This window comes from Peromyscus californicus, unplaced genomic scaffold (assembly GCF_007827085.1).
Source record: "Peromyscus californicus insignis strain IS unplaced genomic scaffold, ASM782708v3 Scaffold_4__1_contigs__length_199733344, whole genome shotgun sequence".
NCBI classification, from domain to species: Eukaryota; Metazoa; Chordata; class Mammalia; order Rodentia; family Cricetidae; genus Peromyscus; species Peromyscus californicus.
The window spans coordinates 160265940-160289591 of record NW_026294562.1 but is presented as its reverse complement, the minus strand read 5'-3'; the positions used below and the strand labels follow the sequence as shown (position 1 = coordinate 160289591).

Here is a 23652-nt window from a genome sequence, read left to right as displayed (position 1 = left end):
ACCCTGCTCATGAGCCATCATGCTTTTTAAATATAGAGGAAATCGCCATAGCCATCATTTTTAAATCAGTAGTATGCGTTACTGTATGTTTTGTACACGTCACTATTATCAATATGTTATTGATATTTAAGACTTGGTCATCCACCATCTTCAACATAGGAAAGAAAAAAATCTGTATTAGATTAGAACCCACTCTAGCCACCCCATTTTCACTCAACAGTTTTACAACGTGAAAGTCTGAGAGTAGGGTTTCAGCATATATCCCAGAGCAGGCTTATCCTCAACTAATCTCTCGCGTCGGCAGCAGTAAGCTTGCTGCCTTAATTTTAAACGCCCTTTTTTGTCCTGTCCCAGTTAAGTTGTTTGTGTGAAAAATGTGCAGTTGGGTTCCGGAGGGTGCTGGGGATCAGTTCCCCTGTGGTTTTTCCTGTTTGGAAAACAGTGTCCGGCTTGCCTACAGATACAGAGTAACCATTCCTTGACTCCTGCTGTTAGAGGGGTATATAAACTCCATGTTGGTACGAGTAAAGAGAGCTGCTTCCCTGACGAACTGAAACTGGGTGTCTAGAGTGCTGTTTAACCTCGGAGTCTCTCTCCAGATTTCGTGCTCCAACTGCGCAGGTCGTGGCAAGTGGAGGTTCCATCGAGACTTGGAAAGAAGGGGTATGCGTACGAGGCTCACCTTCACAAAGGAAGGGGGAGGATTGGATGTAACAGAGTAAAATAGGGTACGTACCATGGGTAATTCTGCAAAAGCTCAGTTGGCCACTGAGGAACAGGAATTAAGTTAAGTAAATAAGGAACAGGAATTAAGTCTAGCACCGCACTCACATTTGTGGACACCATAGCTGAAGCGAGTCCTTGGTTTCTGACGGGAGGAGGTCTGAATATTCCAGATTGGGAACAAGCAAAAAGAGATTTACAAAAGATGTTACAAGAGAAAGGGGCAGATAAATTTCCTATAGCTGCATTTTCTCTATGGAGACTTGAGAAAGATGCTCTTCTGACTGATAAAGTGAAAGTGAAAGAGCAACTTTCAGAGTGCGAGCAAGCATTTGCTAACGCTCAGGAGGCGGAGATGAATGAATCTTTGAAAGGGGAAAAGGAAGAGGTCGAGGTCCCCTGTAAAGAGCGTGTAAGGATTTTTTTTTTTTTTTTTTTTTTGGTTTTTTGAGACAGGGTTTCTCTGTGTAGCTTTGCGCCTTTCCTGGGACTCACTTGGTAGCCCAGGCTGGCCTCGAACTCACAGAGATCCGCCTGGCTCTGCCTCCCGAGTGCTGGGATTAAAGGCGTGCGCCACCACTGCCCGGCGAGCGTGTAAGGATATTTGTGAAAGATTTAATGGATGAGGAAGAAGACGATGATCTTGCCTCTGTATCAGATTTAGTAGAGGAGGAAGAGCAGCTAGAAAAAGAGACAGAGGAACTACAACAGAAGGTGCGCCGTGCAAAAGTGAAAGCACAGTCAGCACCTTCTGCTCCTCTGTTGTCTCGACCCCCGCCAAGAAATCCTCATTGGATAGGGAGGAAAAAGGATCAGAGGACAGATATAGGCAAAAAAAAAGGGGTGGTGGTGGTGGTGTGCATGAAACATATCCAGTCATTGAAACTCAGAATCAAGCTGGACGGGTGGTCCGGGAGCTTGTTCCTTTAACTTTAAAAGATGATGCCTCGGGGAGAAGGGGAGCCATTATGGAGTTTAGTAAGAAATCCACCTGTGTTACTGCCTGTGCGTATTGATAGCCCTGTTTTTCCTGCTGTATTTTCTTCTAATTGGACAATTGGTACTGCTGCCAGCAATGTAAAACTCCAAGAAGGTTTTGTAAATATTACTTTGCAGTTTAAAAAAAAATGCTCCTTGTTTTGAGAAAAATAGTACAGCTGGCAAGAATAATACCAATGCTATCTCCTTGAATCTGAAAGGCAGCTTTCATGATTGCCTAGTCCTGAGTAATACTTCATTGGCAGACTTTGTAGGTAGTTCCAGCACGTCCCATGCTGTGGGTCTCCAAGTGCTCCTTTCCCTTTTGCTGTTTGGAATGGTGATGTGGGAGAGAAGGGACTACTAAACTGTTCAGTTCTAAATTGTAGCTTGAATAATTGCTGGAGTGCAAATTGGTCCCATGCAGTGATTGTGAGAATACCTGCATTTGCAGTGATGCCTCTGGAGAGTCCTTCTGATCAGTTTCCACTGCAACTGAAGAGGACAGGAAGAGACTTTGGCATTACTGCCGCAATTGTTGCAGCTGTGGCTGCATCTGCTGTTGCTGCTACAGCTGCTGGGCTTGCATTATCTCAGACTGTTTAACATTATCTGAGAGGGTGGCTGGTGCCTTGGACATTCTGCAAACATTGAATGGACAATTACACTTTGGAATTCTGATGCTTAATCAGCAAGCAGCACTGTTACAAGAACAAATAGATATGTTGTGGAAATGCCAACATATGTTATGTGCTTATGGAATGTCAGAAGTTTGTATAACCCCTCATGCAGCTTTTAATGCATCGGCCAAGGTTGCAGAATTGAATGCTTGTTTGTGAGGGCCTTGGAATGGAACATTTTTGAACTATACAATTCAGTTATCACATGCCATTGTAAAGATTAATGAAACTAGAGTTGTTCCTGTAAATAAGCAGACCTGGTGGTCATTAATGTCTAAAGCTGCTGGGTGGATCACTGGATGGGCAGGGTCTGTTTCCCTCTTATTAATCTGTGCAGGTGGTATGGGAATTGGGTTATTTCTGCTATGCCAGTGGCAACGCCAGTTCATTCGACACTGACAGGTAATCAAGCAAGCCCTTCTGGCCATGTCACCCTCTGAATCTGCACAAGTGTGGTTACAAATGTTGGACAGATAGTACCCAGAGACAGACAACTCCTGTGGTCCTCGTGCAACCTAAGGCAGGGGGCGTAAGGGCAGCCCCCTATGATGGGTAAGTTTGGGGATTGCAACAGGTGACCTAAGGCAGGGGCTATCTGATCTTCCACAGGCTGTTCTAGCCTATGTGTTCCATTTGAAAATAAAAAGGGAGGACATGTCGGCAGCAGTAAGTTTGCTGCCTTAATTTTAAACGCCCTTTTTTGTCCTGTCCCAGTTAAGTTGTTTGTGTAAAAAATGTGCAGTTGGGTTCCAGAGGGTGCTGGGGATCAGTCCCCCTGTGGTTTTTCCTGTTTGGAAAACAGTGTCCGGCTTGCCTACAGATACAGAGTAACCATTCCTTGACTCCTGCTGTTAGAGAGGTATATAAACTCCATGTTGGGACGAGTAAAGAGAGCTGCTTCCCTGGCGAACTGAAACTGGGTGTCTAGAGTGCTGTTTAACCTCGGCGTCCCTCGCCAGATTTCGTGCTCCAGCTGCGCGGGCCGCGGCACTCTCTCCCACTTTTTCCTCTTTGAATCATTTACTGTCATCTGATATTTTACAAGTCATATTTTCACCATTTATCTTGTCCCGTCCTAAAGACAATATTGCTTAGTAAATATTCCACCCCTACGTTTCCCGGCCCTTCTGTAGTTCTGTGGGGCTACATGGTCAGTTGTAGTTAGTAGCATATAAGCAAAAGTAAAGAGGGTTCCCCCTCCCAGTCCAGAGCATTTAATCAACAGTATGTGGCACAAGAGCCCCCGCTTCCCCTACCAGAGCAACCAGTGTTGTTGCAGACGGCAACTGTGGGGACCTTTTGGAAGAGCACTCTTCACAATGCTGAGTATGAATGTGAAAAAAAAAAAATGGGGTTATGAAACGAAAATTCCAGAATGATGGAATCTTGACTGTCACGATTAGTACATCCCATTGACACTGAGGGGCTGATTTGATGACGATTTAAGCACTTTCCTATCTCCAGGAAGTCCATGGCTTCCGCTGGACTTCAGAAATAGTAGAGGCCAGTATCTCCCCATTCCCCTTTTGATGGACACGCAGCCCTTGACCCATTCTTCAGGTCAGGCCCTTTTCATCTCTGAGACAAATGCTTGTGAGAAACAGGGTTCTGGTTTATTTGCTTGTTTTGTTTTTTTAAATCTTTTTTTGGGGGCTCACAATTTCAAAGGTTTCTGGGCATGGTTAGCTGGCTGCATCATTTGGAGGAATGCATTGCATGGTTGGTGAGGCAGAGAACTAAGGATGCTGCTTGCTTCCTGGAGGCCAGGAGACAGACAGGCAGACAGGAAGGGGCCAGGGACAATATAGACCTAAGGACTGCCCTGCTTCTGCCGACTGGGTTCTACTTCCCAGTGATGAACCAGCCTGACTCCATCTTAAGATTAAAAGCCATCTTGTTACAAGGTCAAAATAAGTTCAACCTGTTTTCTGTAAAACTTGGATTTGACCATGTCTTGGTTCATTTTCTGGAATTTGACATGTTCCATACCCTATATCCTGACCCCTACCCTGATAAGATGTTCTGCCAAATAATTTTGAGATGTTCCTCCACATTCCTACATAACCAAAAATCCTTGAAAACCCCTTGGCCTTGAAGTTTGGGGGATAATATAAGCCCACTTTCTCCTATGTTCGATGCTAAACTCCACTTTTAACGAGATAGCCCCATCTGTCAGAAAATAAAGCTTGCATAATCTGACCAAAGAATTTGGATAATGGTCTTTACTATCATTTGATGGACCGTCCTAAAGACAATACTGCTTAGTAAATATTCCACCCCTACATCTCCCGGCCCTTCTGTAGTTCCATGGGGCTACATGGTCAGTTATAGTCAGTAGCATATAAGCAATGCATATAAACACTAAAGTTATCAACACCATCAATATTAGCACCACCATCTGGGACCCAAACGTGGGAACTGTGGGGGATGTTTGGATTCAAAGCACACCACTATCTTCATGTCTTGGACATGTAATGGTGAATAACTTGCCTTTTGAGTTCATTCTGTCTACTTCCTGGGGATAACTTACACACACATATTTCATTCAGTTTTTATTTTATATTCATGTGTCTGCCTGCGCGTATGTCTGTGTCCACAGGAGCCAGAAGAGGGCATCAGATATTCTGTGGTTGGAATCACAGACAGGTGTGGGCTGCCATGTAGGTGCTGGGAATCAATCCCAGGTCCTCTGGAAGAGCAATCAGTGCTCTTTAACTGTTGAGCATCTCTCCAGCCCACGTTTTATAGATTTGATGTGTATTTCTGAAAACTCGCTGGACTGTGGTTCACAGGGCTAAACATTCCAGTTCTATGGGTGATGTCACAGTACCCAAGAAGGTTTTAAAGTTCCTTCTGTACTCTTACTCAGCCATGCTGGCCACTCTGTGGCTGGTTATTCTTTCTCTTCCCATGCTGTGGGCCCAGAAACTAATCAACTGTCCCTACAAGAATGTGTGCCAGTACGCCCTGCTCTCGGGCAATGACGTGATCCTGGGGTGTAACCACCACAAAGCCCTATGGTATTTCCATTCGTCCTTGGAGGACAAACTGTCCATGCTCAGCTCCATGTCTAATGTGAAGATACTGCCTGGGAGCAATCTGCAGTTATCCAACCCTCAGCCCTTCCAGACGGGGCTCTACCGCTGCCTAGATGGTCACATGACCCGGGTGGTGGAATATGAGATTGACTTTCAGGATATAGCTCTGCTGCATATTACACACAAAGATCTGGGCCAAAAGCCCATGGGAAACGAGACCATGAACCTAGGAGGCGAGGTACTCGTTTTCACCCGCTGGGATCCTTGGCAAGATTGTAACCGTTGTGAAAAGCCTGGTGAGCGCAAACGTCTAGGCTACTGCTATGTGGAGGAGCCCCTAGGGAAATCCATGCCCTGCTGGCTCTACCTGAGAGGGGAGAAGGTGACCCACAACCGCCTGCAGCCTGAACTCCAGCTACAAGCCTGCCAGGTGCCCTGTGAAATCGCCACAGAAATCGACCAGCCGTACTTCGTCTTTGACACTCATCAGCTGGACAAAAACACCAACTATGAGTGGCTTAGCTGTCCTTTGGCTTCCATCTACAGGTAACCAGAACAGGGCCAACAGCCCTTCTCTCGGGCCTCCATCAGTGCTGGTCTCTGGGGGCTTACTGCTGCTAGAGGTCTCCATCCAGTAGACAAACTCTTCCTCCACACCCAGAAGCCTTCACGGTCCGTGGGAGCCTAGAGTCACTGGTTTGCTTAGATATTTCCACACCAGAAATCTCCTCTGAACTGGGATCTGGGCAAGAGAGTCGGAGGAAGGTGGTGACTGAGCAAAGACCTATTCCCTGCCCACACAGGCAACCTGGAGCCAGAGACTCAGGCCCAGGCTCATCCGTGTAAACATGGATGTGGGTCCTGTATGCTGAATGGACCCTGATGAATATGGTTTGCCTCTCTCTCCTTATACCAATGCCATGTGTTTTAGACCTTTCTCTTTCTTTTTCTTTTTTTGAGACAAGGTCTCACTGTACAGCCCTGGCTAGCCTGGAACTTGCTATAGACTCAGGCGGGCTTTAAACTCACAAGAGATCTCCCTGGCTCTGCCTCCTGAATATAGGCATGAAAAGCATGCAGCACCACACCTGGAACACATTTGGTTCTTCCTCTGTCAATATTTTATGTAAGTAGGCGAAGGGTCATGATAGTACGTAATAATTATCCGACAAAGAAGGATCAACAGCTGTGTATTGCATGCAAAAACTATTGGTAAAAACAGATTTATCAGGACAGCCAGAGCTATGTAGTGAGACCCTATCTCAAAAAAGTAAGCAAGTAAATAAAAGCCAAAAACAAACAAGCAAAACGAAACAAATAACCAAAATCAGAGACTTAGAGAACTTTCTGGAAGACAGCTTATTCGTTCCCTGGTGACCGTCCTTGGTTATTATAACTGAGGAGGATAGTGTGGTTCCTTTTAATTGCTTTTTTTTTTTAAAATCCTCGTAAGACTCACATAGTTACTTTTTAATGTAAGATTTATTTTTATTTTATGTGCATGTGTTTATGTGCACTCCATGTGTGTAGTGCTTACAGAGGCCAATGGATTGCCTGGAAATGGAGATACAGAGGTGATGGCCCTTCATGTGGGGCCTGGGAATCGAACTTGGGGCCTCTGGAAGATCAGCTAATGTTTTTAATGGCTCAGCTAATTCTCTAGCCCTTAAATCAGTGGTTCTCAACCTTCCTAATGCTGCGACCCTTTAATACAATTTCTCATGTTGTGGTGATCCCCAATCATAAAATTATTTTTGTTGCTACTTCATAACTGTAATTTTGCTATTGAGTGGTGTCTGAGTTCCTAAGACCATTGGAAATACATGTTTCCCTATGGTCGTGACCCACATGTTGAAAACCGTGCCCTAAATGGTTCCTCTAAAATGAAAATGTTGACTTCAGGCATGTGAAGGTCATTGGAAGGTCCCTCTCCACTTGACTCCCTGGGTCAGGTTCTGTTGTTAATCTTGGTCTTTCCCAGTGGGTACTTGTTTTGTGGCTTGCATTTTTTCCTCCTTTTCATTCTGTCAGACTGGTGGTTTAAAATGAGAAATTTGAGGGGGTGGGCTGGAGAGATGGCTCAGAGGTTAAGAGCACTGACTGCTCTTCTAGAGGATCTCAGTTCAATTCCCAGCAACCACAACCATCTTTAAAGAGATCTGGTGCCCTCTTCTGGCATGCAGGCGTACATGCGGGCAGAACACTATATACATAATAAATAAATAAATCTTAAAAAAAAAAAAAACAAAAACACTTGATCGCCAGTTGGTGGCACCATTTGGACAAGGTCCAGGGAGGAGCGGCCTTGCTGGAGGAAGTCCATCATTGGAGGCAGGCTTTGAGAAGTTAAGGCCTCACTCCACTTCCCCTTCCTTCTCTGCTTTGGAATGGGTTGGAAATCTGATCTCTCAGCTTCCTGCTCCCACTGGCATGCTCGCTGCTTGCTGTTAAGCCTCCCCTCCATGGTAGTCAGCCCTCTAGGACCGTAAGCCCAAATGCACTCTTCATTCTGTAAGTTGACTTGGTCACAGTGTTTCATCACAGCAACATAAAAGTACCTGACACAGCTTGATTCTGGGGGCCAGATCCACATTTGTTGTTTCGTTCCAGAGGGAGACAGTTGATTGTGGAAGACGTGGTAGCAGGCAGGGAAGGCATGTTAGCAGGAGCAGGAGGCTGGCTGGTCACACTGCATACTGTGTGGGGATACAGTCCGTCATGAAAGTGCAGATGTGGTGTGGTTGGCTCCGTGGTGGCTGGATCTCCTCACCTCATATCTTGGGACGAGAAGCAGAGAGCAGCTGGTTGTAACATATTTGGAAGCACTTGTTGGTAACTGTTTCTGGGTGTGTGTGTGTGTGTGTGTGTGTGTGTGTGTATACATAAACTTTATATTACTGAGTTAACTTCTTTAGTTGCAAATATAAAACTGTTGCTTTTTTCTTGTGATAGTGTTGTCGAATTTTTTTTTTCCCACAAATTTACCCATCAAACATCAAGAAGTTTTGGCTTTAGCCTCTTCCAGTGATTTGAATGAGAATGATCCCTATAGGCTCATAGATTTGAATGTTAGTTCACCAGGGAGTGGTACTATTTGAAAAGGAAGTGTGGCCTTGTTGGAGGAAGTGTGTCACTGGGGGCGGGGTGGGCTCTGAGGTTCTCAAAAGCCCAAGCCAAGCCCAGAGTCTGTCTCTCTTCCTGCTGCCTGTGGATGCAGATGTAGAACTCTCAGCTTCTTCTCCAGCACCATGCCTGCACGCTGCCATGCTCCCTGCCATGATGATAATGCACTGAACTTCTGAACTGTCAGCCAGCCCCAATTAAATGCCTTCCTTTTTACGAGCTGCCGTGGTCATGGTGTCTCTTCACAGCAATAGAACACTGACTAAGACACCTGTATATAGCTGTAGTATGTTTTCATTTTTATTTTATTTTATTTTATTTTATTTTTTTTGTGGCTAGCCCACTCAAGGCTTTGAGCATTCTAGAACACTCTACCACCAAGCGATATCATTCCCAGCTCTTGGCCTTTTGAGGCAGGGTTTCATTAGCCCGGACTTGCCTTGAAGTCAGTGTCTTCCTACTTCTGCCTCCTAAGTACTGGAATTATAGGCACACCCCACCATTTTTAGTTCCATTCATTATCTTTTTATGTCTGTAGGAGCAGTTCTATTATTTTAAGTTAATCCCAGCATTTGGGAGGCAGAAGCAGGTAGATCTCTGTGACTTTGAGGACAGCCTGGTCTACAAAGAGAGTCCAGGCCAGCTAGGGCTACACAGTGAGACCCTGTCTCAAACAAACAAACTAAGATCTTCAGGATGGCTCAGTGGGTAGAGGTGCTTGCCACCAAATCCGATGACCTGAGTTTGGTCCCCAGAATACACATGGTGGAGAAAGAGAAATGACTTTGACACACTGTTACCATGCTACATGTGAGCCTGTAATCGTACCCATGCTTGTGCAGGTACACCCAATGTTGTCTTAACATTCTCCTCCGAGATTGACACATCCCACCCTGCAGGGAAGCTCCTTAAGCAGGAAGGCAAACAGCTCAAAACAGCTTCCGGAAGTCCCGAAACTGACCAGATTCGCTAGGCCCCGCCCTGCCAGAGTTAGCAATAAAAGTTACAGAGAAGGTTCTGAGACCACACCAGCTGCCTGGAAGAAGCAGAAGTGAGCTGAGCTGCCTGAAGAGGTACCGAGGCACAGGGAGAGGACACTCTCCATGCTGTTGAGCGGCCTGCGGGCTGTGCAGTGGGCTCCAGATTCCCAGCTGTGTGAGCTGTCACCCCTGCTGGGGTGGGCCTTGGTGATGCAGCTGTCTGTGAGTCATTTCTGCTCCTGTAAATGACCCCAATAAAACTCACTGGTTCACCAAGTTGAACTTCAATGGTATCCGTACCTTGGACACGGACTCCCTATCTGGGATGAGTAGACGTGTGTGTGTGTGTGTGTGTGTGTGTATGTGTGTGTGTAGCAACTCCCCAGGAAAAGATTTGTCACTCAACACACACATACACATAAGTAAATAAATATAATCAACAGCAGAAACTAAAGTAACCAAACCACTCGCCCCCCCCAAAAAAAATCAGGTAGTTTTAAACAAAAAGCTCCATAAAAGCTCAATTCTGTGTGGACTAGCTGAGGACATTCAAATGGCCAGAGGCTGTTTCCTTTAGGAGCAATTACTCCACGTTCATCTTTCTAGCAACTTTCTAAAATGTAATTGCCATGACGGCCAGGGATGGTAACATGTGACCTTGTGTGATATGAAGGCGGCAGAAGCCTTGCTTCTTTATTCAGAGTGACGACTGCATTTGCTAGTCACCAAACATCTGTGCAGTGGATGGACCATAGAAAATCATGCCCTGTCAGGTGTTTGTGTGTGGGGAGTGTTGGCTGAAGAAAGGGGGTCACTCCAAGATGAATTTTAGGTTCTCTGACAGCAGGGAGAAAGTTTCTGTGAACTGAGCCTCGAACAGCTGTTCCACGGCTTATTTATTGATGGTTACACAAACGTAGCTCTTCTGGGTAAAACAAGTTCCTCATCCCAAAGCTCCTGGTCTAATCTACATGTTTTTCTGAGGGAAAACACCACACCTCTGCCACTTCAGTCCTTCTCATGTACTGTTTGCAGTGCCCAATAATTCAAGCTATCCAGGTGTGCCAGGATAGTCCTGTGACCAAAGCCACGCCAAGGCTGCACAGCTCCTTCAGGAAAGCAACTCTACAGGTAACAGAAACAGTCACTGATTTCCACAGTGATTTCCTCCAGGTCTAAGGACTTCTAGAAAACAACCATTCGTTCTGATGTTTACCCGAGATACAGTGAAAAACAGCTATTTTGTTCTAATGTTTACTCTAGATACAATGGCTCTACTGGAGTTTCACCACAGTGCCTGAATCACCTCAAGTTTCCTGTCTGAGAAAAGCGCTTAGGGAAAGATTTGGGGCAGAAGAAACTGTGACCAATATGTATTAATTTAAGATCAATTGAATTTTGCAGCTATCTTGAGGGAAGAGTTAGGGACCAATCTGTCCAAAGGCCCTGAAGCCAGAATGCCTCTGCTTGGCTGGAATGCTCCAGAAGACAGGACAGAAGTTAACATGAATGGGGTGGCCAGAGAGGTATGGAAATCAGAACAAGGACCAGCAAGGATTTGGCCTATCCTCAGGGTTAAGAAGTGTGTCAGGGGGCTGAAGAGATGGCTCGGTGGTTAAAAGCACTGGTTCTGTGACTCCAGGAAATCCTGCGCCCTCTTCTGGCTTCCTTGGGTTTAAGGCACACATGTGGTACACAGACACACATGCAGGTAAACATCTATACACATAACATTCAAAATTATTTTTCAGGGATTGGGGCTGGAGAGGTGGCTCAGTGGTTAACAACACTGGCTACAAAAATGCCCTCCCTCCCCTCACTCTTGCCACCTGTGGCAGGTGAGAGAGCTGGCCCTGCCCCTCACCAGCCGCAGCACACAGCACGCAGGAGAGTGGGCACGGGACCTCTCCTGGCAGCACACTAGAGCTGACTCAGTTGTTAGGGGCGCAGGTGAGCGGGCCTGTGGGCGTGAGAGCAGGAGAGCTGCCCCTGCCCTCTCCCTCATATGCCATGGGGTGGCAAGGGTAAGGGAAATAGGTCCTCCCCGTGTCACTCCTTCCCACCTGTGACAGGCAGGGGAGCGGCCTCGGGGCATGAGAAGGGAAGAACAGGCCCCGCCCCTCACCAAGTGCAGCAAACTGGAGAGTGCGCCCTGTGCTTCACCACCGCCAAAACACAGAGCTGGTCCTGGTGATATGAGTACGGATGAGCTGGACCTGAGGGCGTGAGAGCAGGAGGGCTGGCCCTTCTCCCCGCTCTCTGCTGCACTGGGTGAGCTGCAGGGGCAGTGCTGGAGAGCGCCCCCTGGTGGTAAAGATGAGGGAAAGCCGGCGGTCTCACTAACCCAGTTACCACCCAGGCCCAGAACCAGGACTGTGAGATACCCCACCCCAACACCCACCTCATCTGTGAACTGCTGGAGCATGTGAAGACCTGCAGATCCAAAGCTCCAGGAGCTCCATGACACAAGACAACAACAGGATACAAGAGGAGTCCCAGTGAGGGCCCAGTGTCCATAGTGCAGCAGAAGCCAGCGGCCTCGAACCAGACCAATGACTCACTGCGATGAACACTCACAAGTAAAGATGTATGGACTAAAGGGTAAACTGTGGGACTCACTGGGCCACACTACAGCTTCCACGCTGAGATATTTTGTTGTTGTTTTGGTTTGGTTTTTGGCTTTATTTTTAAATTTTGATTTTTGGGGGAGGTTGCAAGGGCAAAGGGTAGAAGTGAGGGGACAGGGAGATGAATGGGATTGGGATGCATAATGTGAAATTCACAAAGAAAAAAAAGTTAAAAAAAAAAAAGAACACTGGCTGCTTTTCCAGAGGGTCTGAGTTCAATTCCCAGCACCCACATGGAGGCTCACAACTGTCTGTAATTCTAGTTCCAGGGGACCTGACACCTCTTCTGCTCTCCAGGATCCTGTACACACACACACACACACACACACACACACACACACACACACGGACACGGACACGGACACAAAAACTCACACAAACACACATATATAAACATGAAAATAAAACTAGTTTTAAAAAGTAGAGTGTGGAGCTGGGCGGTGGTGGCGCATGCCTTTAATCCCAGCACTTGGGAGGCAGAGTCAGGTGAATCTCTGGGAATTCAAGCCCAGCCTGGTCTACAGAGTGAGATCCAGGACAGGCACCAAAACAACATGGAGAAACCCTGTCTTGAAACAACAACAACAAAAAAGTAGAGTGTGGTGGCACACACCTTTAATCCCATCATCAGGAGGCAGAGGCAGGCAGATCTCTGTGAGTTCAAGGCCAGCCTGGGCTACAGAGTTCCAAGGAAGTCAGGGCTGCACAGTGGGACAATGTGTTTGGGACATAGTCCACACATGCAGGAACAGTATGCTGAATGTTCACGTGTGTGACACCAGTGCCACTGCCTAGGCTTGAAAATCCCCTCTTGGGAATGCAGATGACAGAGAAAGACCCTGACTAGACAAATGACATCCCAACTTGTCACAAAGGGAGGTGGTGGCATATAGCCTTTGTTCACCCCCCTGCTCGACTGAGGCTTGAGTTCATGAATGACCTCACAATGTCCAGGCTGGTGGCCAGTGCACAGCCACCTTCCCAGTCCACCATGCTTACCATCCTGTGGATACTGCTCAGCTTTGTGCTCCCCGTGTTGGGGCTCCACCTTCCTGTCAGCTGTCCCCGGGCCAAGGAATGTCAGCTGGCCCTCCTTTCCAACAACGATGCTCTCTTGGAATGTAGCATCTCCAAGGCGCACTGGTTCTTCTTTGGGCTGGACACAGGTGACAAGCCCATTAGCCTCGCCATTATTTCCAATACAAAGCAGAATCCAGACGGTAGTCTCCTTATCAAAGACCCATCGCCCTTCAACACAGGCCTCTACGAATGCCGGGACAAGAATGGAAACCAAGTGACTGGGTATAAGATTGATTTCCAGGATATCAAAAGGCTGCATGTCACGCACATAGACCTGGGTCAGAAGCCCCTGGCAAACGCAACACTGAACCTGGGCCACAGAGAGGTACTGTACACCCGGTGGGAACCTTGGCAGAAATGCAACAGCTGTAAGAGCCAGGGCGAGCGCAAACGCCTGGGTTACTGCTATGTTAAGGAGCCTCTGGAGGAGCCCATACCCTGTGGGTTCTACTTGGGAGAGACAAAGAGATATTATGACCGAGTAAAGCCTGAGATGCAGGTGGAAAACTGCCACGAGATGTGCCAAGGCCCTCCGACGGGTGGGGACTATGTCATCTTCGATAACTTCAGGCTCACGGAGTCAGATTCTGCACAGCTCACCTGTCCCTTTGCATCCATCTACAGGTGACGAGACCCTTTCACCGGCTCTGCCCCTGGTCCCTTGTCCCAGGGTTCTTCATGGTAAACCTGTGCCGGGTAGGTCAGTCCCATTGGTAGTCATCAGGAGTCAGTGAGAGCATGGGAGGAAGCCAAGGATGCTGGAACACACCTCTCTGAAACATACAGCAAGAGTATGTGTACAAAAGTATATTGATTGTAGGGGAAGATTTTTTTTAACCTCCTTAAGAGTCTCACGCTCTTTAATTTCTCTATTGTTTGAAATGATAAGATTCTTCAAAGATTCAGGGGACCGTGCTGCTCGCTGATTGCACGGCTTTAAAGACATCATTAAAGTTTTCTCTGGAATGTGAATCCCATGGATGCATGTTGTGGTGACCTATAAAAGAGCAGGCTCCCGTCGGCTTTCGCTTCTCATTGAGTTCTTCCGGTTAAGTCTGTTAAGTTGGACTTTCCCTCTTAACTCTGGTAGTTTATTCACCCAGCTTGTTAGATTCACATAGAGGAATCTTCAGGATTAATTTGTTAAAATCATTTTTAATGCAGCATTACTCATGAGATAGTTTGTGGTTGTATGTGAGTGAAGATTGTGAATATTTCAAAGGCAATGTGAATGTTTTAAACTTAGTATTGTTTCCTCTTCTTTTTAATTATATGCTATAACTATTAAGCTTTTTATTAAACCAAATAAAGTCATAGTACTTAACATGAAGAAAAGCAATCTCACAATTCTATAAAATTATGTTAAAATATGCTCGAAATGACAAAGAAAGAAATTTTTTGTTTTGTTTTGTTTTTTCCAGACAGGGTTTCTCTGTGTAGTTTTGGTGCCTGTCCTGGATCTCCCTCTGTAGACCAGGCTGGCCTCGAACTCCCAGAGCTCTGCCTGGCTCTGCCTCCCGAGTGCTGGGATTAAAGGTGTGCGCCACCGCTGCTGGTGACAAAGGAAAATTTTTATTATTTATTAATGTGCTTTTGTGATTTTTAAATATTCAGAATTAGTGGCAATACTTAAAGTGTGTGTGTGTGTGTGTGTGTGTGTGTGTGTGTGTGTGTGTGTGTGCATTGTCAGAGTACAGTGTTACAGCTAAAGGGCTGACCAAAAGGGATTGAAAGCTGAGTCAGGCATGGTGGTGCACAGCTCTGATCCTAGCACTGGGGATGTCCATTCAGGCAGATCTCTCAGTTCGAGGCCATCCTGATCTACATATCAAGTCCTAAGCCAGCTAGGGCTACACAGTGAGACCCTGTCTCAAAAAAGGAGGAGGAATTGAAAGCTACTTTAGACTGATAAAGGATGCATGACTCAGCTGCTACCTTTATAGATGGCTTCCTGTCTATCAGTATTCGAAGCTCCTTTGTATTTGAGAATGATCAGAAAGAGGCCCAAGTTCATGTAATCCCAGAAACCCCTTCTTTATTTTTTTAGAGATGTATTTTTATTTTAGGTGTTGAGTGCTTGGCCTGCATCCATGTATGTGCACCATGTGGGTGCAGTGTGCCCTTGGGGCCAGAAGAGGGCGGCAGCCGGTGCTTTTAACTACTGAGCCATCTGGTCAGCCTGAACAAAACCTTAATTAGATAGGGCCTAAAAGTTCCCTGAGTCCAAGATGTACACCAGGTGTTTCCTATTTCTCCCTAACTTGGGTCTTTTGCCTCCAACCTTTTTATCACACATTTGACTTTCATTCCTCAGGTATGGAGCAAAGGGCTGAGTGAGGACATCATTACAGGGTAGAGCAGGAGGAAGGATTTCCCGAGATTCTCTGTGAACTTGTTTTGCGCTTGAGTGTAGACAGACATTCTATAGCCCGGAGAATAAACCACAGCCATCAGGAGAGACCACGCGTCTCAAAGACTTTCCCCGTGTCTTCTGCAGGTCGTTCCTCTCAGCACACCCTTAGCAATGCAGGCGTAAGAGATCAAACCAAGTCCCAGGGGTGTGACCCACAGAAGACAGTAACCCTGGAGAGTTCATTTTCTAGGAAGGTTGTGTCCACACAAGCAGTTTTAAGCAGGCTTCTCACACACAAAATCATCCACCCTGGGATGGCTACAGAGAGGCAATTGGAAGATCAAGGTGGTCTGAACTGTAGACTCCACAAAACCACAGAACTGAGCCACTGCCAGAGGACCTTTTGGGTGCACGATGACCCCATAATGCAGAGGTTGGGAAATAGCTTCAAAGCAGTCACAGTGTCAGCAACACACACACACACACACACACACACACACACACACACACACACACACACACACTCTGTGGAGCTCAGTTCTAAAGTCACACAGAAGCGTGGCTAATTTTCTTCTCCGGCCTTTTGAGATTCCAGAGCATCTGCAGGAAGGTGCTTGGAGTAAAATGGAGGTCCAGGAAGGAGAGACTGAAGGGGAAGAAGGCGTGGGTGTGTGGAGTTTGAGGTTCGGGAATAAGACTAGTATAATTGCTATGGTCCCCATCAGTGTCAGAATGTAGGTGACAGAAATGGTTGGGAGAATCATCTCCAGCTAGGTCAGAAGAGCCCATAAGATAAAACCTTCTGGGTTGCTGATATTGATTCTTGTCATTGTTTTTTGTTGACTTTAGCTTACAAGTCATAGCCTCTTATTGAGGGAAGTCAGGGCAGGAACCGTGGAGGAATGCCGCTTGCTGGCTCACGGGTCCATGCTCAGCTAGCTTTCTTATTCAACCTAGGAGCACATACCTAGGGGATAGTGGACTGGACCCTCCTACATCAATCAAGACAATCCCCTACCGACGTGTCTGAGGGCCAATCTAATCTGGGCAGTCCCTCCCAGGTGATTCTAAGCTGTGTCAAATGGACAATTAGAGCTAACTAGGACAGGACTCCACTCTAGATTTGAGCTATTTGATTGATGCTTGAACAGATAAGATCAGAGAAGGCTGGGAAGGTGCCTCAGGCCCTAAGGAAGTATTCCGTGGAGACCTTCTCCCAACCTCCAACCTGGTTCTTGTCCTACCCTCCTCCAAGAATGGAGTGGACAGAGAGGGAAGGAGACATACCCGAGGAACTTGGTCGGTCTTCAAGGGAGAAAACAGTGTGGCAGTCTTGGTAGCAGCGGATGCTGAGAAACATTCTAGTGCTCAGCAGTTTACAGTTCGCAGGTCTCAGAGCACGGCGCTGCTGGCCTCAGAAGCAGTGGGTCTTGGAGAAGGGAAAGAAACGAAGGCACAAATTCATGTCTGTGGCACAAAGGAGTCTGGGGGTCTTGGAGTCTGAGGCGGGGAACAGTCTCTCTGCCTGCAGCTGCTGCCGGAGTCCTGGAGTGAGCTCCCCGCCTCGTGTGCAGGGAGCCTCCCAAGAGGCTTGGAGAAAATCTTCTTCCTCCTCCTCTGTTGACTCCTGCCGTCATTCTGTTCATGAAATTTCAGGGAGTCTGATTTTTGTTGTTTTGTTTGCTTGGATTTTTTTGTTTGTTTTTTTAGGTTTGTCATATATAGCCTTTAATTATGCAGAAGCATATTCCTCCCAGTCCTACCTTTTCTTTTCAAGAAATTTTGATCCCCCTCTTCCCTCCTCCCACCCCTCCAGCCTTCCCCCCCACCAACCTATCCCCCATTCCCTCCTCCAAGAAGGTAAGGCCTCCCATGGGGAGTCAGCAGAGCCTAGTGCATTCAGTAGAGGCAGGTCCAAGACTCTCCCCCTGTATCAAGGTGGTGCAAGGTGTCCCACCATTGGTAGTGGACTCCAAAAAGCCAGCTCATGCACCAGGGATGGATCCTGATCCTACTGCCAGGGGCCCCTTAAGCAGATCAAGCTACACAACTGTCTCGCTTGTGCAGAGAGCCTAGTCCAGTTCTGTGGAGCTCCACAGCTGTTGGTCTAAAGTTCATGAGTGTCCACTCGTTTGGTTTGGTTGTCTCTGTAGGTTTCCCCATCATGGTCTTGATGCCTTTGTTCATAGAATCCCTCTTCTCTCTTCAACTGGACTCCTGGAGCTTGGCCTGGTGCTTGGCTGTGGATCTCTGCATCTGCTTGCAGCCGTTACTGGAGAAAGGCTCTGTGATGACAGTTAGGGTATTCACTGATCTGATTACTGGGGTAAGCCAGTTCAGGCACCCTCTCCACTATTGCTAGTAGTTTAAGCTGGGGTCATCTTTGTGAATTCCTGGGAACTTCTTTAGCACCCAGGTTCTCCCTATCCCCATGATGTCTCCCTCTATCATGGTATCTCTTTCATTGCTCTCCCACTCCATTCCTGTTCCAGCTTGACCTTCTCATCCCCTTATGTTCTCATCCCCCATCCCCTACCGTCCATTGCCTATCCCTTATCCCCAGTTTACTCATGGAGATCTCATCTATTTCCCCTTCCCAGGGCTATCCATATGTTTTTCTTTGGGTCCTCCTTGTTAGCTAGCTTCTCTGGAGTTGTGAGTTGTAGTCTGGTTATCCTTTGCTTTACATCTAGTATCCACTTATGAGTGAGTACATACCATGTTTGTCTTTCTGAGTCTGAGTTACCTCACTCAGGATGACATTTTCTAGTTCGATCCATTTGCCTGCAAATGTCATGATGCCATTGTTTTTACTGCTGCATAGTACTCCATTGTGTATATGTACAACATTTTCTTAATCTGTTCTTCAGTTGAGGGGCATCTAGGTTGTTTCCAGGTTCTGGCTATTATGAATAATGCTGCTATGAACATAGTTGAGCATGTATCTTTGTGGTATGATTGAGCATTCCTTGGGTATATGCCCAAGAGTGATATAGTTGGGTCTTGAGGAAGATTGATTCCCAATTTTCTGAGAAACCGCCATACTGATTTCCACAGTGGTTGTACAAGTTTGCACTCTCACCAGCAGGGGAGGAGTGTTCCCCTTGCTCCACTGTTTCTCTGTGTAGCCCTGGCTGTCTTGGAAGTTGCACTGTAGACCAGGCTGGCCTCAAACTCACAGAGATCCACCTGCCTCTGCCTCCCAAGTGCTGGGATTAAAGGCGTGCACCACTACCACCTGGAGTCTGATTTTATAGAGGTGCCAGGGCACCAGCTGGGTCCTGATTGGCTGAGTGTGCCTATGCAAATAAGGAGAAAATAGGACCAATCAGTGTAGAGGTACCAAACCTGGTTGGAGAAGGAAGAACACAGGGCCCAGCAAAAGTTTCTAAAGTTTCGAGTCAGGTCTGCTCTGGGCTTGGTCTCTACAGAGGTGGGGACAGTTGTCCACATGACAGTGATGACACACACACGGGCTGCCTGCTCAGCCTCTGTCTGCAGTTAAGCTCGGGAGGGAGGTCTCTTAGCAGAGGTGATGTTTTTCTCCTGCCTATGCCGCTGCTGCATTAACAGCATGAGCAATCAACGGTCTCTGCCGGCTGCTTTGCCCTCAGGGCTCCAGCCTGCCTCGCTGTTGGAAGGCTCCATACTGGGGGCCCACTTACCCATGACAGTAACATGATGGCTGGATTAGTGTGAGGACCTGAGATCAGATCCCCAACACCCACCAGGCGTGACAGCGTGCACCTGCAACTCCAGCCCTGGAAGCTGGGAGGGCAGAGATAGGGGATCCTCGGAGCTCACTGGCTAGCCAGCCTAGCAGACTTGAGAGAGCCTATCTCAAGAAAAAAAGGTAAGGGAGCTGGAGAAGTGGCTCAGTGGTAAGGAGTGCTTACTGTTCTCTCAGAGGACCTGAGTTGGATTCCTAGCAGCCCTGTCTGGTGGTTCACAACTGCCTGTCACCCTAGCTCCAGAGGGACCTGCTCTCCTGGCTCCTGCACTCTGCATGCTGTGCATACACAGACACGCATGCACATACACAGACACATACACATGATGGCTTAGTCGTTCAGTTCCCAGCACCCATATGGCTGCCCACAACTGTCTGTAACTCCAGTTCCAAAGGATCCGACGATCTCTTCTAGCATCTGTGGAAACCAGGCACATGTGGTGCACACACACAGATGGAGGTAAAACACTCATACGCACAAAAAATAATAAATAAAGCCTTAAAAAATAAAGGTAGAGACATGGACCCCTGGCCTCCATGTGCACGTCTGTACATATATACATGTACACGCACTTCTGTACATGTACGCATACATGCATACATACACGAACACACGTAACGGTTGGGTACGAATTAAATGAATGTGCTTTGCTTTATGAGATGAGCATGAACTGTTGGAGGACAAAGTGAATTGTTAGTTTAGGTATAAAGGGTCCCTCCCCCTTCCCAAGAGCTCAAGTGTTGAAGGCTCGCTTACCAGCTGACAGGGTTTCCGGAAGGGATTGGATCCTGAGATTAACTCCTCGACAGAGTCATAATTTAATGGCACTGTAAGAGATGGTAGAAAAAGTGGGGTCTACCCTGAGGAAGTAGGTCAGTGGGGTATGCCTGAGAAAGATAGACTTGTGTCTACCTCCTTCCCATTTCTGTTCCGTGGCTTCCATGACGTAAATAGCCTCCTTGACTGCCTGTTCTGTCTGTCATGATATCCTGTCTCGCCTCAGGCCCAAAGCAATGAATCTGGCCAATCTTGAGAAAACTCCAAAACCATGGGCCAAATGTTTCTCTCTTCCTTCGTGTGTTTTTTCCGATGTGTTGTCCCCTGATTAGAAATCTGACCAACACAGGAGTTGTATTCGCTCACAGCATGAAGTACCACCAACTGGGGGTGGCTTAAGACAATAGAACTGGGGGCTGGAGGGATGGCTCAGCGGTTAAGAGCACTGGCTGCTCTTCCAGAGGACCTGAGTTCAATTCCCAGCACCCACATGGTGGCTCATGACAATCTATAATAGGATCTGATGACCTCTTCTGGCCTGCAGTTATACATGCAGAGCACTCATACATAAAATATTAATAAATAAAAATAAAATAAAAAAGACAATGGAACTGGCTGGATGTGGTAGTGCATGCCTTTATCCCAGCACTGGGAGGCAGAGGCAGGTGGATCCCTATGAGTTCCAGGTTAGCCAAGGCTAGTGAGACCTCATCTCAACAACAACAACAACAACAACAACAACAACAACAACAATTCTCCACTACTTTGGAGCCTGGAAGTCAGAAGCAAGCCGTCAGGAGGCTGGCTTTCCTCTCAGGTACTGGGTAACGTCCATCCCTGATTTTTCCAGCTTCTGTGGGAACTAGAGACCCTCTGACGTTCCCGGACTGGAAGCTTCTTTCCCCACCCCCACCTCTACCATTTCTTGGCCTTCATCCAGGGTATCTTTATCTGTCTTGGCTCCAAAAGGTCACCAGACACGTTGGACCTCAAGGCCACTCTACCCCAATATGATGTCATTGTAACACATTGACAATAAGCCAGTTTTCAAGTACGGGTTGCATTCTGAGATTCTGGGAAATGCATAGATTTCAGGTGGACACTATCCAACTCAAGACTAGCCTGGGCCTCGTGGACTAATTGTGATGTTTGAGAGGGCTGCCGGCCACAGCATCTTGTCTGGCAAAAGTGTCATGTTCTACAGAGGCCCTGTTACAACACTGTCTGCTCAGGATCCCCTCTGTCTTCTAGTCTCATTGGACATGAAAACCCGACTCACTCATTTGCTCAGTAACGATCTAGGTACCCAGGAAACAGTGACGAACATAGCCTCCTCCTGCCTGCTCAGAAAAATTAACTATACTTTTATTTCATGACAAATAAGACAACAGGACATTTTAAAATAATGAGTCCTCTTTTTGAGAATGAGGGTTCTCTCTATGTAGCCCAGGTTAGCCTCAAACTTGCCATCCTCCTGCTTCAGCCTTCTGAGTGCTGGATCCCTGGTGTGGACCATCACATCTAGCTTGAAATGCAGTATTTTAAACATTGCTAAGGGCTGATGGCAGGTGGGGGGGATTAAAATTCTAAGTGGGGAACCAATCAGGGAGAGGCCCTTCTTAGAACTGGTCACTCCGGCCAAGACAGGAGGAGATGAGACTGCCCTGTGCTTTGAGCAACAGTGTTCCAGGTGGAGGGCACAGCAAAGATGAGGCGCTCAGGCAGCGAGGCTGAGAAAGCCTAACACACCCATGTGGCTGGGCATTGTTTATAAGAGAAGGGGGACCGTATTCCAAATTCTTTCAAATTACCTCGAGGCAGGTGTCGCCACTATAGCCCTGTGGTCAGATGAGGAAATGGATACTCGAGAAGCTAGTGGCCTTGGCTCAGGCTACCCAGCCAGTCAGAGGTAGAGGTCTAGAAGCTTCCCAAGCCACACCTCCCAACACCCCTTGGTAACTTTTATGGTGCTCTGAGGAGCTGTGGTCTGCCTTCAGTGGCCTGTTCTCTCCAGGACCCCGAAGTCTGACCCTATGCTTCTCCCATTCAGGCCTGTGCGCTGGGAAGCCAACAGCATCACTCTGACATGGCGGGAGCAGCTCTCGGGCGAGGACCTCAGCAGCTTCATGGACCTGTACAGCGGTGGCCGGCAGCTGCAGATCTTCCAGCCAGCCATTTACAGATGTTTTGTGCAACAGGAACTGATAGCCCAGTTCAACCCCATAACCTCCGTGGATCTGCTGGAGGCTGAGAGTCAATCCAAGGGCCCAGGGCAGCGGCAGTTTGGGAAGGCAGACTCTGTTCTCAGGGGCCTGCAGTTGGTGCTGCTGATGGTCTCGGTACTGGTTGTGGGAGGGCTTCTCTGTAAGGTGGTCTTCCGTCCCATCCAAGGCAAGAAGAATCAGGTCCTCCTGGTGAAATAAACTGAGCCTTCTGGACCCAAGGCGACCTGGTCCCTCTCCACTATCTCATCCTTAGCTCTAGCCATCCGTGTCAGCCTCACACTAGCGCCCGGAGGTGTGTGAGCCAACACAGACCTGGATTAAAATCTAATGGCCACGCCACGCCTTGTTCTGTGCCTACTTGGTAAATCTATTGGTCATCCCATTGCACAGATAGGGAAACTGAGGCAAGACTGTCTAGTCATTGAAGAACTGGGACTCTGGGGTTCCTCAGAGAGAGGGAAGGAGGGGACCTTCTCAGGGTGTATGGTGTGACTCTCTCTGGGGAGGTGGGAACAAGCATCTCTCCATCCCAGATTGGACACTAATGACAGACTGAAGAAATGAATCCATCCAAGCCTGGTTTGTGCACTAGTGAGTTTATTGGGGTTCCTTACAGGAGAACGAATGAGGGGGTGCTCATATGAGTGAGGGTGACTGCAGATAAACTTCTAAACGGTCTTATTAAATAAAGCCTTAAAAATCAGGGAAATAGTGATAGCCACCAACCTTACCTCTCCAGTTCTACAGCTTCCAAAAGGGAGTGACTTTCTGTCTACCCGCGCCTTTATTGCCTTGCTGTTCTGCCCTCTCATTAGCTCTTAGCCCAGCTACCTCACTTCCTCGTCACTGCCTGTCTGTACAGACCTCCAGGTCTCTATGGTTGGTACAGGGATTAAAGGGCGTGTGTCACCACGCTTGGCTCTGTTCCCTAGTGTGTCCTTGAACACACAGAGACTCTGTCTGCCATGTGATCAGATTAAGGGTGTGTGCTGCCACTGCCTGACTTTTGTGTTTGCTTAATGGCTTGCTATTTCCTCTGATCTCCAGACAAATTTTATTAACATACAAATATCACCACATTTCAGCACAAATAAAATATCATGATATTTCCCCTTTTTTGTCTAATAAAAATAAAAAATAATAAAAAAGTTATAATTAATACAAGAAAACTATATACAATAAGTATAATAACTATATACAATATATACAAGCAATAAATACATCAACAATGTCTAGTCCATTTGCATTTGACAAATTCAGAAAAAATATTCCATTATCTATCCTATTTTGGTAAATCCAAAATGTACCTAATTCACTTTCTATCCTAACTTGTATTA

The 23652-nt window shown here is 47.2% G+C and overlaps 2 protein-coding genes across 3 annotated transcripts; both read left to right on the top strand.

Moving 5' to 3' along the window:
- The first annotated feature begins 614 nt into the window (after positions 1 to 614).
- LOC128124988 (protein FAM187B-like) lies at positions 615 to 9839 on the top strand. The gene is made up of 2 exons (XM_052761913.1): positions 615 to 728; positions 2156 to 9839. Exon 2 carries the CDS (start codon positions 5193 to 5195, stop codon positions 5967 to 5969), a length of 777 nt encoding a protein of 258 aa, XP_052617873.1. The 5' UTR covers positions 615 to 728; positions 2156 to 5192; the 3' UTR covers positions 5970 to 9839.
- Positions 625 to 23333, top strand: LOC128125009 (protein FAM187B-like). Of its 2 annotated transcripts, none has more exons than XM_052761949.1 (2): positions 625 to 728; positions 22141 to 23333. In XM_052761949.1, exon 2 carries the CDS (start codon positions 22217 to 22219, stop codon positions 22511 to 22513), a length of 297 nt encoding a protein of 98 aa, XP_052617909.1. In that variant the 5' UTR covers positions 625 to 728; positions 22141 to 22216; the 3' UTR covers positions 22514 to 23333. The 2 variants fall into 2 exon arrangements, with proteins under 2 accessions (XP_052617909.1, XP_052617910.1); XM_052761950.1 differs by lacking the exon at positions 625 to 728 and adding an exon at positions 12610 to 13853.
- Positions 23334 to 23652: the final 319 nt, after the last annotated feature.

Coding starts and splice junctions, on each gene's coding strand:
- LOC128124988 (XM_052761913.1), top strand. CDS start 5,193: ATGGGTGATGTCACAGTACCCAAGAAGGTTTTAAAGTTCCTTCTGTAC.
- LOC128125009 (XM_052761950.1), top strand. CDS start 13,081: ATGAATGACCTCACAATGTCCAGGCTGGTGGCCAGTGCACAGCCACCT. Junction 13,854..22,140: donor CCCTTTGCATCCATCTACAG/GTGACGAGACCC, acceptor TCTCCCATTCAG/GCCTGTGCGCTGGGAAGCCA.